The 19193-nt window shown below is 35.8% G+C and overlaps 1 protein-coding gene across 2 annotated transcripts; it reads right to left on the reverse strand.

The window, feature by feature from the left end:
- Window positions 1–625: 625 nt before the first annotated feature.
- Window positions 626–19168, reverse strand: LOC113669105 (chromosome transmission fidelity protein 18 homolog). Of its 2 annotated transcripts, none has more exons than XM_027185100.2 (24): window positions 18960–19168; window positions 18174–18368; window positions 17395–17702; window positions 16399–16494; window positions 15609–15661; window positions 15200–15344; window positions 13529–13708; window positions 12522–12554; window positions 11793–11890; window positions 10232–10355; window positions 10002–10047; window positions 9515–9596; window positions 8233–8326; window positions 6860–6958; window positions 5883–6204; window positions 5187–5239; window positions 4642–4812; window positions 3938–4087; window positions 3125–3255; window positions 2547–2631; window positions 2151–2209; window positions 1430–1544; window positions 1072–1123; window positions 626–997 (listed from the first exon to the last, which is right to left on the reverse strand). In XM_027185100.2, the coding sequence occupies exons 1-24, from the start codon at window positions 19054–19056 to the stop codon at window positions 882–884; spliced, it is 2904 nt and encodes a 967-aa protein (XP_027040901.2). In that variant the 5' UTR covers window positions 19057–19168; the 3' UTR covers window positions 626–881. The 2 variants fall into 2 exon arrangements, with proteins under 2 accessions (XP_027040901.2, XP_089042297.1); XM_089186171.1 differs by having other exon boundaries at window positions 1430–1538; window positions 18960–19166.
- Window positions 19169–19193: the final 25 nt, after the last annotated feature.

The raw sequence follows: 19193 nt of genomic DNA on the forward strand, positions 1-19193 counted from the left end.
AGTAGTCTCTAATCCAGACCTTCCACGGCCTAGCGGTTGTAACATTTCAGTTACACGGTACAATCTGGTTACTAGATTAGGTTGCAGTTAGGTTACTCCTAAATTCTCCCAGGACGTACACCGGATACCGACGTGATTGTCAATTATTCATTTGGGGAATTTTAGCATGGTCAGAGTGATAACTAATCAAGACGTTTCAACCGTTATTCCGGAGATCTAGGCACATTTTCAGCCCTGTCCCTTAGAGATCTCGAATCCTTTCCGTTTTGAGACTGATGAATCAATCGAGCTGACTCTCTGTCCGGGATCTCGTTTCAATCCACTCTTCCTTTGTGTTTTCGTATATGATTTTGCTTCCGAAATCTCTATTCAGATTTCAAAATTTTCCCACATGTATGCTTTATGATGTTCGTAGAGTAGAGTTTGCCTTATTGATTGCAAGAAATGAGAGATTGTTTCCTCTTGAAGAGGAGTGTGAGTATGAGGAGTATGAGTAGTACGAGTCTTTTTTCTTGTTCATCAAGAAAAAATGAGGAAAACAAAACACACCATACGTAGATCGACATGTATGTGTTCAAAGATAAAAGGAAACTCTGATAAGTTATATTATACCACCACTGAATCTATACCAATAAGACATTTTTATTGCTCAATCTCGTCAGGAGCAGTTACATAGAACAATCAATTTACAACAAGAATTTTACGCTGTTTAAATGGCTGAAAAATCTTCTTCCCCTTGCTCATTTGTTAAGGTCAATGTGGGATCTTCCAAATTATTATTTCACGTTTCATCCCTTTAACTAATTGAAATTGTCATGCAAGATGATTTGAAAAGTTCTCAACAAAATTTTGCCTATTATTCCAACTGCGACTATTTTATTTTAGAGAAACTCCAACACTTTGACGCTTTTTCGAACGGCATTGCTGTATCCTTCATTAAACCGAAACCAAATAAGGCTTGGCTGTGATCGAGCTGACTGCGAGCTGGTTTTGTCTCCTGAAAAGAAAAAAGTTAAACAAGAGTGGAAGCTTCAGATTTTTAATTTCAAAAGCAGTGTCAGAAGATATTACCTGTGTCTTTAGGTTGAACCTTCACTGGACGTCCAAAGAAGTCTAAGACAGGCTGAAAATAGGGAAGAGAATTGAACAAAGCATCATTTGTTTCACTGCGATAAGATCGTTTTGATAAAAGTAAGAAGACTGCAAACCAAGCCATTAGTCAGTCAATCAACCTAATAGTCAGATCAGCATAAAAAATTCCTCCTCTGTTCAACAACTAGTTGGCGAGTCAGTCAGTCGGTCCATTACTTCCAGCTTATGTTCACCTGTCCATTGGTTAGTTCGTCAGAAATTCAATAGACCTAAAGTTTGCTTTCCTATCACAAGTCTGCCCACTCACAAGGGGGAAAGTTAACAGAGATTCCGGTACCTTTGTCTCGAGCGGTTTTGCTTTACTAGTATCCAGAGACAAAACAACTACAGGCTTCTTTAATTTTTCTTGTTCCAGCTTCTTGGAGTCACTGGTATTTGTGGGAGGACTATATCTAGGGAAGAAAAATAACAATGGCACATACATGAAAATTGTCTTCAAATCTTTATGTATACACCTGATTGATAAGTTTCTCCAGTGATGGGCTAAAGCTGAGCTACAAATAAATCAATCTTTCCAACTGAAATCCAGAGAAATGGAAATGCAAATTTTACTTTAAATTCAGCAAACAAAGCGGTAGTGGTGGGAACTCTAAAGAAAACAGATCTACAGTAACAGTTTGAATATTGAACTGTGGAATGGGAGTATAACATCGATAAGGAATTATCAAAATTATTTTTACTCCTCAAGTTTAAATACAAGTTGAAGGAGTTTCTTGCTGATTATTTCACTCCAGTCTTGTTGAGGTCAGCTTTTATTTCGAAAAAGATAGTTCGACATTCTCCTTTCCCTGCTGAGATTCCTTGCCACCAGCCCCCCCTCCCCCCACTCCCATCTTCAACAGTACATGTGTGTTAACTGTTTCAACTCTCGTGGTGGAGGATACTGCAATCCAGTATTGACTTAACCACAGAAATGATGTTCAAGAAAGAAAAGAAAAAACACCAGTGTCTTGTCACTGGTATTTATGAGGTAATCAAAATGGATTTGCAATCCTTACCTTTCATCCGCACGAGATTTAAAGGCTCTCTCAGCTCTTCTCATTTTTTCCAACTCAATCTGCACCACAAAGATCCCAAATGCATTAGTAAATTCTCTCAGAGATTTCGTTTAGAACACAAACTGTTGTGTTCCAGTTGCAAAGTGACGTTACTACAGCTTCCCCACCAAAGAAATGTTATTAGATGGACTTGACTTCCTTCTCCTGAAATACGTTACTTAATAAAACAAATTAGGAAATGAAAATGTTGTTTGACTGTGGACTCTCTCCATTGAAACTTCCTAACTCAATAACATAGAGCGTCCAGTTGAAGTTATGTTGTCTTTGCTGTTACAAAAACCCTACTGAAGACCAGTGCTTGAAAGTAGAAAAGGAAAAAAAGAGAAGCAGTGTTACCTCTCGTGCTATGAGCTGCTTTATGGCATACGTCAACTGCCTGTGCCGAGGCAAACCAGGAAATTTTACAGCTTCTTCAACGTTTCTGTTGTACAAGAAAAGAAAAAGCATTGCACATTTCAGCAGGGTTAGAGCAGAATTGGAGAGGAAATCAGAATCTTTATAACCTTCATGGTCTTCAAGGGGTTGTGGAGGTAACTGGGTCACCTTCTGCCCTGGGTTGAAGTGAAGTATGAACCCTATAACTCCCATATCTGATTGTTAATTCTCCCCACTCACTGCCGCACCCAAGGTAACGACTTCTACCTGATAAGTTTAAGTACTCTTATTACCTATTTGCTTGATAATGTATGGATATTATAGGGAGAAGTTACAAGTTAATCACTTCTTGGAGTTAAAGGGTTCAGAGGAAGGCTTGCAAAATTGGGTGTTAAGATTTTTCTATCCAAATAAAGGTTCAGTTTTCAACAATATTTTTTCAGGAGAAAAAACCCTCAAGCCCAGGATGTAACTTCAATCAACTTAGCAGTGGACATATAACTAACTTTCAGCATGAAAGGAGTTCTACAAACACTCACGGATCTAAAACATATGTGTATTGTCCATCAAAATTCCTCTCTTGATGGAAAGTCACATTGTAGGCTATCATGGTATCAATGAGCTCTGCTAATTGTTTTTTCTCACTTGCTGAAAACAACTGAGTGTTAACCTGAAAAAAAAAAAAGGCAACACAACTCAATATATCTCTTGATAATTTGGTTTTACCAACTGAGTTGATGATGTTAATTGGCCACTGTAAAGAGTTTCTAAAGCTGACATCTCAAGCGTATTTCTAACTTACATTATTAACTCAGTTAATAAAACCAAATTATCTTGTTATACCCTTTACTGAAGCAGCACCACAGTTTCTTTAGAAACTGATCCACTCTATTCAGTAGATCTCTCTTGGTTTTCATAATTCCTAGAATGATCTTGATGACTGAGAGGACCCTTTCCAAAACACACCCTTTATTGGCCTTACAATTACCTATTAGTGGGGGAGTAGGGTCCTTGGTCTTACCTTTTCTATTAAGTCTCAGAGAATTTTTCTGTTTTTGAACAAACTAAAAACAAATCCTGAAGAACAGGGTAATTTTCTCCTTTTACAACTCCATCACTGTCTAACAACTTTTCCCAACCTCCCCTTGTTTTTCCTCAGTGCCATTTGGGGAATCTGAACAGAACAGAGTAACCTAAAAATATTGTCATCCATATGTAACCAATCCCTTAAGAGTCTTAGGGGGCATCATTAATGGCAATAACCTATGAGGTTTCCTTTTATGTATTTTTGTGTGTAATAAATATCATGATTTAATTTGATTTCAAGTGAACAATACAAATCATATGCTTACAGGTCTCAACGTGGGGGTGATTACTTCCAACATAAATGGAAGTAAGTCCAAACAGGCTATTCGCAGACTAATATTTTTCCTAATGTGTGGAGATGACTCATTCTTGATAGCATTTACAAGGTTCTTGGTCTTGGTTTCTTTAAGGTGACTCTGAAAGTGAGCAATAAACAGGTCAACTGTCTTGTTACTGTTTTATAAATGGATGATCTTGAACAAATGGAATAGTGACTACCCTTGGTCAAATGTTTACAATCAAACAGTTTTACTTCAGGAACAGGTGTCTGTTCTTAAAAGATTTACTGAAATATCAAAATATTTTCCAAAAGAGTTGCATTTGCATTACATCAAGTGCATCTAAAATGAGGCAGCAGATTATTAAAGTCTCACAATTGTCATTGAAACTCACGGGTATTCTCTTTTCTTAAGGTTTATAAAAACCATTTTTTTTAGTTTTCTACCTTAGAAACCACTTCTTAAAAGTTTCCTTCTTTATGCATGCCTCAAATAGACTACAGGGCGAGGGGGGGAGGGGGAATGTTTTCTTCAACCCTCATGATCTCACAACTTACACTCCCAACTACAATTAAAAAGGTTCTTCCAACTGTTCACTATTTGATAATTTTCTTAATTTTAATAATATGTGATAACATATAAACTGAGGGCTGGATTGTGGTCATAAACAGTGTTATACACACTTCTGTTACCTCATATTGACTGCTGGGATAGCTAAGCTTTGAGTGTGACTGACTTGCACAAAACAAGTGAAATGCCACTGATATAAAAGGACTGTATCCCTGGAGAATGTAACTCTGGCGCCCTATCACCGCTTGCTCAATGAAGTCAGAGAATTCCAGCCACTCTGTTCCACAAACCACCTGTTAAAAGAAATAAGAAGCATTATTATCCAACAGCATAGGATACCTCTATAACACAAGATACTTCCAACCCCATTCCCCTCCCCCCACCCATGCTGCATTTTGTAAGTTTCCCTGACAATTTACAAGTACTCAGTTATTCTCATTGAAGGAAAAAAGCCATGAAACTAACATGACTTGTCCAAAACCATGACACAAAGACATGACAAAAGTCCCATTTGAAGTCCACCATATAAACCATAAGGTCACCACAAACCTCATAGTTCTAGTTACAAATCAGGTGACAAATTGTATGGACTCCTTGGAGTCATTTCATTAATCATTCACAATGCCCTTGCCATTGTCTGTCAGTAAGTCAAATTTTTTCCACTTACCACTTCAAAGCTGGGATCTTTAAATTTCACTTGCAAATAATTCTCAAACAGCCCTGAATAATCACAAGAAATGATCCTAGGTTAGCATGTTTGTCTGTTGTATATCCATTTACTATGCAGTCACATTACCACCATCTTCAACCCTTAACATCAGTATCCAGATTCTCCATACTCTTTCCCATGTTTCATTTGGTACTGACAAGGAGAATTCATGTGAAGATCAAAGCCTCTTAGGTTGGCAATCATTTCCTTTAATCTGATGATCTTAATGAATGATTTAGCAGTATTACTGTAGGGAGAAATTTGATGCTGGTCACTCTTAGGGTTTAAAGGGTTAAAGATATGACAAACAGTCGCACATGGAATACAAATACTCTCTAACAGCTCTCATTAGCATGTCAGTCACTATAAGAGACATCTCAAATACCTCACAAAAATTTCACTCAGCCAGAATTTTACATTCTATGACCAGCCTCAGAGGATATTATATCTAAGAACTGGGGAGGAAGAATCTACTTTCAATCAGAATGAGGAGAAATGAAAGTTTATTATATTCTAAAGAATGTTTCCTTTGATAAATCTACTTTATTTCACTTTGAAATTATGAAGGGGTAGCAGGGGAGGATTTATATTCCAAGCCTCCCTTGGGCCACCCTTGCTGATAGTAAGTATACAACAGCAACCTACAGGCTGTACCTTGTGTTACTTTATCATACTGCCCATTTGACATGGCAGAATGAAGAACTGTGTGGAAACGACTTGCCAGTGATGTCATTCCTCTCTGCTCACCAATACTGCTCATATTTCCCTGAAACCCACCCAAGGGCATTCCTCTGTCATCTGCTAAATTTTTATGGTTTTCAATGTCTGCAATGTCTGCAAAACGACGTCTTTTTGGTTTGGGAAGTTGGAAGATTTCTTGACAGATTGAGAACAGACTGCGATGAGAATCCTTCAGACCAATGTCCATAGCTTGGACATGCTGTAATCCTACTTGTCCATGTCTCTTTTGAATGAACTGCAAAGAGAATACACGAGTCTAACATGGTCTTGAATAGAGGAGAGGCAAGTTAGGAGGCTGGAAAGTAATGCTGTATGATAGTGACGAGTGTTATCCCTTTGAGAGGTGAACATTAATTGCTGTTCCTACACCTATGGCCCAGGAATAAGTTTTTCTTCAGTAATTATAAATATTGGTACAGGTACATAATGGAGAAAAAAGATCTATCCCAGACTCACACAGCAAGTTTTGGTATGGTATCTATTCTCTAGTGCCCATGGTTGACCCAATGATAACCTGAAATTTTTCAGTCTTGTAGTTTAGTTATTATTCATGTAGGAATACTTTCCTCAAGAGAGAAAAAGGGAAAGAAAAAGGTAACCTTGAGGCATGGTGTAAGTGGCTTACAAATAACATAATACCAGCATAAATGCTTTAACAGTCAAACACTAAAATAAATATTCTATTGTCTTTCCGGTTGGACTTTTTGCAAGTGTAAAATATTCCAAACAAGTATCAGTCTGGTGTAAACATCAGACTAAAACTGTTCGGAGAGTTTTACAATGCTTTTTTGAGAGAGCAGTTTGAGCATCCATTTTCACAATGATGCAGATACATGTAAAAAATTATAGCAGAATATTTATAGGTCAAACAAAAATGTTTCATGTCTAACCTGCAGGGTGTTTAAACATGACCTGATGTCATTATCAGTTTTTTCACATAAAGATGTCAGTGTTGTCATGTCTGTATTAACTGATTCTTGTCTGGATATCTATACACATGGAGAAGATATATCATCATTGTGTAAAACAAGATTCCGAAGTTGATTATTTACTGTATGTTTCATACACAGGGTCAGATCAAGAGATAAGTCAAGTCTACCAATCACATTAAACTTTACCTCACCTTCCTGGCTTTACTTACAGAAATTCTAATAATGATGATAGTGATGCATTTGTATGGTGTACTCACAAATTAGCATGCTCTAACTAATAAATAGATTCCATATTGCTGTGCATCTGTTGAGTAATACATCACAGATGACGTCAAAATGTGGTGAGTACAAAAAGTGGCGCATGAGGCTTAGCCAAGTGTGTCATTGATGTTCTCACCACATCTTGATGTCTTGATAATCTATTACTGTACAGACCCACAGCAACATTTATTTCATATGTTGTTAATGGTGGTATCCTCTATGCATTTTTCCTCCAATAGATCATTAGCAAAAATTGATTGACACAAACATCATTTTAAATCTTGTAACTATTCACTTTCAATCTAGTTTTCATTTCCTAATAGTATTCAGATAGGACATGACCTACTTGCATTAGCTGAGGCTTCAATAGATCATTAGCAAAATTGATCGGCACATAAATCATTCTAAATTTTGTCACTTATTCACTTTCAATTTATTTTCATTTCCTTGTAGTATTCAGATAGGATATGACCCACTTGCATTGGCTGAGGTTATCAGTGACCTCGTGCCATTTGTTATCAGTTTTTATTTAAAAAAAATGCTAATAAACTCCTGAGCAGATACATCAAACAGGAAACTAAGTAATAATAAACAGTCATGTGTCTGTGGGAATACTAAAAGTGATTAAGAGTTGATAGTTAATAGTGTATATCACTTGATTGAGTTCCCTCTACAAAGATTTCTTGAAGATCAATCTAGGGACTTAACAGTTTACCTCCCATGAAAGACAGTGAAAGAATTTTCCTTACAATTCTGAAATGATATCTATATTACAGAGATGAGAATAAAGAAAAATGTCAATTAGGGGATTATTAACTGATCCAATGCCAATTTTTCCAAAACAACATCATAAAAATTGTGTAGCCGACAGTCAGGAGAATTACTAATGATATCTCAGGAGTGAAAGGCTTGAAAGATATTCAAATATCCACAAGACTGCTACACAAAGGCATTGTGAGATCCTTAATGATTTTAGGGTGAACCTTAGGACCTTGTAAAGAATCTTGAAAATCCTTAAAAATCAATCATGATTTGACATAGATTTTCAACCTATTTCTATCCAGGATTACCTCTAAAAGACGAGTGGCAAGGCGGCTGGGAATAGTGGGTGGAAATGTTACCACAAAGGCCACTTGACGTAACTGACGAAGAGCAGGTGCATATCTATAGCAAAACAAAATACATTTAATCATGCATGGTAGATCAATCAGGATTTACTGTTGAAATAAAAGTATAATTCATGAGTTTAATGCCACTAATGGATAAGAGATCTGCCAGCTGAAAGTAGAGAGGAATGATTTAGTCTTGCATAAACCTATCATAAAATGCTCTAATTTAGAGGAATAGGGGACTGCCTGTCAGCATAAGTACTCTAGGTTCCATAGTTGCTATGGTAGCTGAAAGAGCATGAGATAAACCTTGAGAAAGCTGAAAAATGTAGATTACAAGGTACTGGATCTATCAAAAATAATCTATTTATTTACAAGACAGTCACCGAGTCATTACAGTGCACAGATAGACCACACGTAAGGAGAATGTCCTTTTAAAATTAAAGGAGGACATGTCAACTCCAATGATCTGAAAGCTAATTCTACTAGGGATGACCATTACATAGTTAGCTATTCATGAGAGTCTGGTGCATCATCATGGAGACAGTTAGTTTGATCAGTTCTTGTTACCCCTTTAATTGTCAGTGCACTGGAATCAGGCTATGTCTCTGACCAAAATGGAGCTTTCTCAAAAGCTGATTTCAGTGGTCTTTGATCATTTTTGTAAAAAAATTCTGCTCTACATCATTGTTGTATTTTCAAGTTTATCTTATGAAGTATAGATAGAAAACAAGAAGCCCTTCTGTATACAAGACATGTAAAGCACACCCAACAAATTTTAATCCGAATAAATCAGATTAAAACTGTTGGGTGAGCTCTACAATGTTTTTATTTTTTTGTTTTTGAGACACAAGTCCAGGCATCTGTTTCTCACCACAATGCAGCAAAAGCTATTAAAAGTCTTCCTGTATCTAAAACATGGTAAGCATTACAAAAAAGTTCAATCTTAAAATAAATTAGCATGAGAGCTTTGGACAGTTTTCTTGTTTAACTAAATAAGTTCTTTTGGGCTCCTTAGGATATTTTTTCTTTCTTATGATGATGGCTTTTGTGATTACTTTGGGTTTGGTTCTATAAGGTTTAATGAAAATGTGCCCTAAAGATCTAGCCCAGCAGTAAAGCATCAGTGTCATCTTGCGAAAAAAAGAAGTAACAAATAAGCTTTCCTATTTTCCCAGGAATTTACAGTTGAGAGAACCTTGTTTATTGCAGGTTAAATCTATTAAATGTTTGTTCAACTTACTGATCATTACAAATACATATGATTGGCCGTGACAAAGGTCCACTTTTCTTCTTCTTTCTTCCTTTTTGACTGGGATCAGTATCTGTAAAGATAATTGCTTCATAATAACCTCTACAAAGCTGTGTCAGTAGATTAATCAGCTACTCTGTGAGTCTGTCACAGCCAGTTGTTTAGACCCTAAATCTTTTGTATATGAATGAGTTAAGTTTATTAAAACTGACTTGGGACACTCTTGAAAAGCACTAATAAGAACCTCTAAAAATTACAACTTCAAGTCATAGATTCATGACACATATTTCATGTAGATTACATGAGTGGTACTATGAATCCTCTCACAATATAATTTATTCCAGAGCTTTGAAATTTGAAGGGAAGAAAACTTAAAAATGCGTTCTTGTTACAAGGATGATGACATTAATAAGTAAATGAAAGACTAAATTTAAAAGATTCAACATAATTTGCAGTATTGTAAAGAATAGACAAGTACCTGAATTCTTTTGCTTGACAACTGATAACAAGACATTTATAGCTGGCTGTTATAAGAAGAGCAGAGAACAATCTTAGTAAATAAGTGAAAATATATGATATCTGCTTTAAGAAGCACTATGTAAATCTTAAAATGGAAATTTACTTAGCTGTTAATGATCATGAAAGACATCAAAATAAGTAGATAAAACAAAGAAAGTACACGTAGTTAACTTGGGAATTTAAACTTACAGCTGGTGCTCCATCAATTTCATCAATTATTAAACAGTTTGGCTTTTCATTGCCTCCTAGTACAGATTTCATCTGAGTAGATGCTTCAAGGGTATTCCTGAAAATCTCTGGGGAGCGATCATCACTAAAACATAACAATTGTACAAATATGTGTTCATTTAAGTTCAAGATGTGGTTGAGGTCTTTTTTCTGGCTTTAGGTGACACAATTCAATACTCATGGTGCCACTTTCTGCCCAAGAAAATAGAAAGGTATTCACAAACTGCCAGCTTGCAGGACAATAGTTCATTTTACAGTTGCATGCTTGGTGGTCAAGCCTTTGAACAGGAGAGGGACTAAGGATGACTTTGTTATGATACAAATGTTGCTGCCTGTAAAATGTTAATCAATTTGTTGGAAAAATTCCGGATTTCTCATGCCACAGAAATAAGGAGAAGCTCAAAGAGGTAAGGGCCATTAGCTTGGAAGACTTAATCATGTTATTGAAACCCAAGAGCTACATCTTTATTAACATATCTAACAAAATGTTTTCACCAAAACTGAAAAAAGATATAAAGGAGGTTAGTTTTTATAAAAACTGTGGTGCTGAGTCAGTGGGCAGGGCTCAAAATTGCAACTGATACGGTCTCCAATGCAACTACAACTTGGTGACTAAACATTCAAGTTTAGTCACCACTTTGGTGACTATGTTCCTCTCATAAAGAAAAGATTATAGGTGAGAAACAATTTCCTCAATCTCATTTCTGCTTTTCTGCAAAAGGAAATGCAAATTAAGTCTGTTTACCTTTAAGTTAAAACTTGAAATCGCTTTCAAATCACTACTTCTGAGACAACATTGCAGCAGTTTCAACATGGTGACTGCAACATTTTGTTGAAAGGCCACTGAATTTAAAAGTGTTCTGTCACAGATTCCAATGCAAGGAACCGGATTTCAAAGCACATGCTTTCTTTCACCATGGGCTCAATCAAGTGAGACCAGTCTACATCGAAAGTCATGAATTATTTATCACAAGAGAAGAATATACTGAGTGATTTTCGTAATTTACTGCAGTCTAGAAATTACTATGAAGCAAGATTGTTATTAGTATGCAAACAAGAAGCGTTTCAAAGCCTTTCAAAAACATTTGTTCAGAGCGTGAATCTCATGCAGCAGCTACCGCAGGATGTTTTAAACATGTTTAGTTCCACAAGCTGAACAACAATTTCAATTAAATGAGGCTCTAATCTGAGTTTCTGTTCTTGTACTATCTGGTGACTGCATTTTGCATTTGGCAACCATTTTTCCTTCAATAGTCACCAAAAGGTGACTTGGAATTTTTTTTAAAATTTCAAGCCCTGGTGCAGGCATAACAAAATAATTTGGTTGATCAACTGAGTCACAAATTACAAATATAAACCTGTTTTAAGAAAAAAATGTTGTCACCTGACAACTTTTAGTTCAAAAGGGAAAGATTTTAACTATTCCCAACAAATGACGTTTCAGTAAAAGGTGATAGAAGATCACAATTCTGCTTTGCTCTTGAACTGTCAGTTAGATCTTTGTAGCTATAACAGTTCTCACCTTGCATTCATCTCAACCACATTGTATCCAGCATGCCGTGCAATAACATGAGATAGAGTTGTTTTACCAAGTCCTGGAGGACCACATAACAGTGCCACCTAAAATGTATTAGATTTTTTTATTGTTTACCTAAAAGGATTGCTACAGTTCAATTTTTTTCTGTTTTTCATGTAGTAACTCAGTCAGTTTGTTGGCTAAGTAAAAGTAAAAGGCAGTTTAGGACTAAATGCACTTACTGCTATAAAGCTGTAAAGTATTTTTGGAAAAATACTGTCCACCATTTTTAAAACCACAACATACTTGGGGGAAGGTTTACGGATTTACACAACAACATAATATAGTATCTACAGCCTTCCTAGAAGGAAGGCACATTAAGCAGAATTATAGGTAATCAAACAATTCCAAGTAAAACTTTAAAAAACCACAAAATGTGTGAATGAATTTACAAATTACGAATTTTTTTTAAATCTTTGTTTTTCCATGCATTCTATTCCAAACTATCCTTAAAACATTTGCCTCCATACCAACAAGAGGCATATTGTCAGGTGATAATAATAGGCATTTAATTTCAATTTTCTACATTCCATTTCATCTTTTGGAACTCAGTGATTGAGCACATTGAACATGTATATTATTGATCAGTAAATCATTCAGCTGGATAATTAGTCAGTCTGTCTAAATGTGAGAGACAATAAAATTACTATGTCTGGACATCACATTAATCCATACCTTGTGGACAGGACGACCAGAGGCATCGACTTGCTAAAAGAGAAAATCTGTTGTGAGCAAGGGTTTATATTACCAACTGTGCTTTAACAAATGAAAATCAAGGAAGTACATGTAAACAAATATCATACAAGTCCTTTACCAATACATAGCAAGTACAAAAATTCCAACATAACCACTAAATTCTAACATACATTCTAAAGAAAATAAAATATAAAGCTGCCAGTGTCAAAAAAAATCCTTGCAAGTAATAATGAATGACACTTCTTCAAAAACAAAGATACCCTTTTTTAGCAGTAAATATTATATATTTATATATTTATATATTGTATCATTGTCAACAACTTTGTTATTTAAACAATGATCATACCTATGCAGGTTTCAAAATAATTTTTGAGCTTTTAGCATAAATTAGTCTAGGCTTTTGTCAAGGTTCATTTTTTCCCCACTGTCAATAATAAATGAGCAGTTAGCACATGCATTACTATTTTTCTCAAGAAACCTTTTTTATTTATAAAAAATTTACATGTTTGTGGTGTACCTTTAGTATACTTATACTTGTTTATGTTTCCAAAAAGCTTTTGAAACATTTCTTGGCTGCTTTATTGCCTGATATAAAATGTTCACCATAACATGACAGCAAAATTTACTTCAGTTTGACAATCAACAGGCATCATATTTTCTGTAAAATTCTAGTTCTTCAGTGAAAAATTGCTGGTAAGTGTGCTAAAAGTTCCACAGCCACCAGCAGCAGGTTGTTATATTGAACCCTGCCTATGGTAAAATCAATTTGGCATGGAATTCTAAACAGTTTAATCATTTTTGGGCTTGTATGAAGACACAAATACTGTATTTAGAACTGTTTGCAGTCTTGAGCTAAGTGTCTATCAGTGCTTCTGCATCATGTGAAAACTCCTAATTCCTTGTTGAGATTCAATTGTAAATGATGACAGAATGTTTCCCCCTCAAGTAAAAAATAATTTTCATGCAATATCATCAATGGTACTCACATTCCAGTCAGCTTCATCTTGGATTCCTGTGAACTGCTGTTTCTTGTTGTTTTTTGTAGAGTTAAAGGTCTTTTGTTTTGTTGCCTGGTCAGCTTTGACCTTGACTTTCTTGTCCTGCCCTTTTCCAAACACAGTTTTGTCCCAAAGTTTTAACCACTTTAAAAGTGTTCTATTTATGGCCTGGAGTGGAAAAAACAAATATTGAGAAGTTTACACATTAAGCTAAATTGTTCATGTCTTACACTGTGTGATCTATTGGAGGAAAGACCCATAAATAACTTCACCATTATAAAATTTTCTTCCTTCATTTTGTCAAACAAATAGATGCTATGCCACCATTCAGTTCTGTAACAGAGCTGTGCCTAATGTGTCACTTTTTTGTTCTCACCACATTTTTACATCATCTGTGATCTATTACTGAGTAGTCACAGAGCAACATGGACACTAATGTTGAAACAGATTAAGAGAGGAAACCTCTGAGGAATGACTTGAGGAATGCTTTGAGTCAATGTCATTTAAATTTGCATCATTTTCCCACAAATTGTATATCAAATTGTTCCATACACTTGAGACTTTCCATCTATCAAGTTTTTTTTAAGTGGTACTCAAAAAACCCTTGCTTTCAGCTACAGCAAAATGTACTGTGAATTGATGTAATAACACATGTGATTAGTGCCAGTACAAGCATAAATGGATTAAGTTTGGTCCATTATATCTCCTAAACAAGCATAGTAACCTTGTAACTGTTGTTAAGTTAAAGATTAAGTTTGGTTAGACATTAGTGACATGTAAGATCAAAAGGGCTATTATAGTACCTTGTATGTTGTTGCTTGAGAGAGAGTTAATGCGAGAGTTATCTGCGAAGTTAATTACTGTGTTCATTTGTGACTTCTATTCAGGTGTACAGAGAGGACAATCACTAAGCATATTTTTCTCTCCCCTTGTTGTTTTTGTTTTATTATTTGATCGGTTATTGTTAGGTTTTTGTGCACTTGTCTTTTCTTGCATTGTAATGTAATAATTATTGTTTAGCTTAGCTCTATGTAATGTCGCTTAGATTAGGTTTTTTTTGCTTGTATTTTAGTTTGACGCGTTTGACATCAGATTATTACTCTGCAATAAATTGCATTGGAATCTTGGTTATATGTGTCTTGTGTCAAATTTAGTGCATTGATGTCCTTGTGAGAACTTTGAATTGCGACATCCCTATGCTGTAAACGCCTGCATTTATAGACCTATCTTTGTTATTGTATGTTTTGAAACAGGCATCTATAACAAACATTTAAGAAAAGTTTAGATAAAATTGTTGATAACTTTTTTTTCTGAGGAATCACCTTAAAGCTTGGATGCTGTTATATTAAGATGTTACGTATTGTTCCAAGCAAGAAGACAGACTTTTGGAATTTGTGATCAAATTCTCTAACACTAAGCTATATATATCTCATTGGTGCGCAGGCATTGGCAGTGTTAAAACAGATCTTAGGAATTTGCAGATCCCAGCAGTATCCTGAATGCATGTCTCATATGAACTTCTATATCCCTGCCCCACCATTGGGGTCTCCATAGCTCAGTGTTGAGCATCAGGAGGTGAAATCCTGAGGTCCTAAATTCAGTTCCTTATGGGAGAGTTTTTCAACAACCAAGCTATTAGATAGAGAACACACTACTCACATCATCACTGAGCAATTCTGTGAAAAATCGTGGGGTATACTTTTCAACCCATAAGGAATGTTGTGGAATACTGTAATGGTTGTCATGTCTACTGGGTTCTTTCAGTTCAACTTCCTCAATGTTGGAATTACCATCATCAAGCATTCTAAAGTTAATAAAATCGAGACTTAATCTATGAATCACAAAGAATGTACATGTGCATGTACATGTAGGGGAAGCATACTGGGCAAACAATAGTTTGAGAACAATTTAACTGCATTATCAAGTATTGTATCATTATCACTTAATCTCTAACGTTTTTACATGAAATAAAATGTAAACAAAATATATTGCCCATTGGATTTACTTTTGAAACTCTCTCTAATTCCATTTTAAATTTTTCAGTTTCTGTAGTTATTCAATAGACTACCTTTGTAAAGATTCTGTTAGCTTCTCTGATTCCTCAATTGTCCTTCTCCGTCTCTGATAGAGCAAATAAGATGGATTAAATGATTAAAGCGCATTTTACAGTGGTATTTTATGAATTTCATTACATACCTTAGGCAAAAATACATTCCCTTGAAATTTATGGGAAAAAACACAATCACAGAAAAGTCAATTCCAGTCTATTTCTTAGTCTAAAATTACAGTGAAACATCTATTATGCATATACCCTTGCCAAGTGTCTGCTTCCCAGAGGTCCACTTTCCAATAATTGTCAAAGATCAACATTCAACCGTTACTCTGTACTGTGATAAAGTTCCATGTTGCTAACAAAGCAATCCAGAGTTCAAGTTCACTACCTTTCATTACCAACTTTAATTTACTGGTAATAATGCAAAAACAAGACAGCAAAACAGCAACAATAATATCTGCAGTACATTGACTCTTTCAAAGTTTGTGCAAAAATTACGTGCAGCGGTCTGGTGCCTACTTAATAGAGGTTTTAAATGATACAAATTTGTCAAATACAATTTAATTTAGTGTCTGTGTCCACTTAATAGAGGTGGCAGCTGAATTGGGGTTGGTTGTGAAAGGAAATATGAGTCATTAATTTTGGGACCCAGTTTAGTGTCCGCTTAATAGAAGGTTTCTGCTTAACTGGGGGCCTGCTTCGTGGAGGTTTTACTGTAATACTGTCCTAGTGATGGATATAAAGATTTAACAAAGATGTATGATTTTATATTCCTATCTGAAAAAGAAACTTACAATGCACATACCTCTTCCTCCACACTTTCACGTAGCACAGAAAATGGTACTGACAGCAACTGAAGCGAATTTCCTGTTCCCCTTCTAAAGAGTTTCTTTTTGAATCCCTGGAAAGAGAGCAAAAAGTTGTTCTTTCTGTTTAAAAGAAGGAGGATTTACAGAAATATGGCGTGTGTTCAGTTGTATATTAAGTTTCAAAGTTGATCTTTATCATCTTCTCAGCCTTTTCAAGTACATGTATCCACAATGTTTCTGCAAAAAAAATTTAATGACTGCATATATCATTTGCAGTTTGCCTTATAATTGTTCATGAATGTAACAATTTTGCATTGAAATTAATGTTTACCACAATATCCTTCCTCATTTTAAGAACAATAATTTTTTTTATTGGTAAAAGAAATTTCCAATCTGATAGGGCAATCCTTTCAGCTCTTGAACTTTCAAGAATTCCAAGGGAGTTTAGGCAGTATTTAGAGGTACTACTGGCAGTAAATTTTACTGGTTATTGCTTGGAAAGGAAAACAATTTCAGCCATAAGGGTGTATTTTATGACCAAAATTGCACAAATGCCACATGAAATTTGAGTAATGTGCTTCTGGAAAGGGACATTTTAGAGTAGCCACATGTATTTAGGACATAATTTTCGAAAGGGTCTCCTACAGCTGGCTTTTGAAAGCATTAGGTAGTACATATCTCTTAGCAGCCCCCAATTGTTTTTTTTTTTTTGTCCTGGGGATTCTTCCATGCTTGCTGTAGCATTTGCATCACACCTATCACCACATGTACCTCTTATGCAACTTTCCAAGGCTCACTTAACACCTTAAACCCTATCATCAGTATCAACATTCCTCATACTCTTCCCTGTGCATTTTCTTTAGTAATGACAAGGAGAATTTGTCTAACAATCAAAGCTTGTTAGGTTAGCAATCATTTCCTTTAGTCTAATGATCTTGATAAAGGATCTAGCAGTATTACAGTAACAAGAAACTAGATGTTGGACAGTATACCTTGGATTCCAACCCATCAGATTTCTCTTCTCTCTCATGCCTGATTGACAGATAAAGCCTTTGGCCATCTGTTCTTGTTATGGAGACAGATTCACAGCTCATAGGGGGTCTTCGAAACACCTTCCTTCTCTCTGCTTTTGTTGAAGCAATTTCATTTAGTCTTCTGTCCATGGTGGCCACGAATTGAGACTGGTCTAAACTTGGTTGTAGCTCTCTGAGTGGACTTCGTATATTGGGAATATGGTAATCTGCCTCATGACTTGCACCATTTTTGCTAGGGCTGAGACGAGCCTTCTTTTTACAAGGAGCTAAAAAGATGTTAAGACAACAAAATAATAGAAGTCCAAGTCACAACTTATTTTCCCCTTTCCATTGCTCAATTTTTAAGTTGATATGGAATTTATTTGTAGGGGTGTGTTTTACAGGTTGTCTGGATTAAACAACAACATTTAGACACAGGTATGGGGTTTACAGCAAATAAGTTCTAAAGACGGTTTAGTTTTCTAAGACTGTTTAGCAGTTGCATTTTGTAAGAACTGATCCCAGTGGAACAGTTTGGATAGTACAGATTACAAATAATGCATCATACCATCAGTATCAAAGAAACCGTTTCAGAACCTTACATGTTGCAAGTTTCAAAAAAAAAAAAAAAAAGGACAATCTATATGACAAGAGGGAAAGGAGGAATCACAGGCAGGGATAAAAGTTTTCCAATATTTGTAAAGAGTACTGCTGTTGTAACTACAGAACACTAACTGCATACTAGCTAATGCACAGACCTGAATCAAGAGGATGTGGTTCATCATCTTCATCATCCTCTAAGAGGGGCAGGAACATCTCATCACAATCTCGCTTTTTTGAGTTGGGTTGTTCGGTGCGTTTATTGATAGACTCACTATCCACATCTACTCCCTTGTAAACTGCTTCTTTGACATTATGAAAATTTAAGCCTTTTTTTGAAGATGGGGCAACGACTGTAACACAAAAACACATGAACAAGGGTAATAAAATAGGTCATCAAAGACTGATATAACCATCAATGACATTTCGTCGTTAATTTTGTATGTAGCTCAAATACTATTCCCTGTGCACCATCCTTATTATGGAACCAAAAACAGAGATTCCTTTACAAAGGGGAGTGGGGCGTATTAGTTGGTTTGTTGTGTTTTGATTTTGGAGCATTTTCTCATGAATTACTGATGCAATTAGACTGGCCGTGTCTCTTTAAGCGACGATAACAACATACGAGCCCCAAGATATATCTGATTCGTTTACTGCTTGAAAGGTACAATTACCATTTCATTAGAAATTGTTCGATCGCAAAGATTCCATAGAATCCTCTACAGATTCCATCAGCTACCTGTTCGATCGACATTTCAGTCAATTGTACGGAGTGATTGAAATCAGGAGCTCACGATACAATGGAGAAAAAATTTATCAATTTCAAAAATTTAGCCCGATATAATACCCAACTCCGAGAAGTATGCCGACATAAACACATTTTTAACTTTCAAGGGAACCTCTTTCAATTCGTCCTCGACATATTCATTGCAGAAGAATCTCACCTTCTTCATCGAATTCTTCGAGCATGTCCAGTTCATCCGCGTAGCGAGATTCAAAATCATCCTCTTCATAGGGAATTTCCCACTCTTCCATGCTCATGGATTTCGCGATTCAAGGTTAACTTCTTGGATAATCAGTTCACAGTGCCATCTTAATCTTTCTTTACGTGGTTCCCGCCAAAGACGTACCTTGCAAGTACCATGTGATCTCCAGTGACGTCACTCGTGAAATCGAGG

The sequence above is a fragment of the Pocillopora damicornis genome, chromosome 10, assembly GCF_964200805.1.
Source record: "Pocillopora damicornis chromosome 10, jaPocDami1.2, whole genome shotgun sequence".
In the NCBI taxonomy this organism is placed as follows: Eukaryota; Metazoa; Cnidaria; class Anthozoa; order Scleractinia; family Pocilloporidae; genus Pocillopora; species Pocillopora damicornis.

Coding starts and splice junctions, on each gene's coding strand:
- LOC113669105 (XM_027185100.2), bottom strand. CDS start 19,056: ATGAGCATGGAAGAGTGGGAAATTCCCTATGAAGAGGATGATTTTGAA. Junction 8,327..9,514: donor ATATGTATTTGTAATGATCA/GTAAGTTGAACA, acceptor GTTTTGCTATAG/ATATGCACCTGCTCTTCGTC. Junction 2,210..2,546: donor AGCAGCTCATAGCACGAGAG/GTAACACTGCTT, acceptor TTTGTGGTGCAG/ATTGAGTTGGAAAAAATGAG.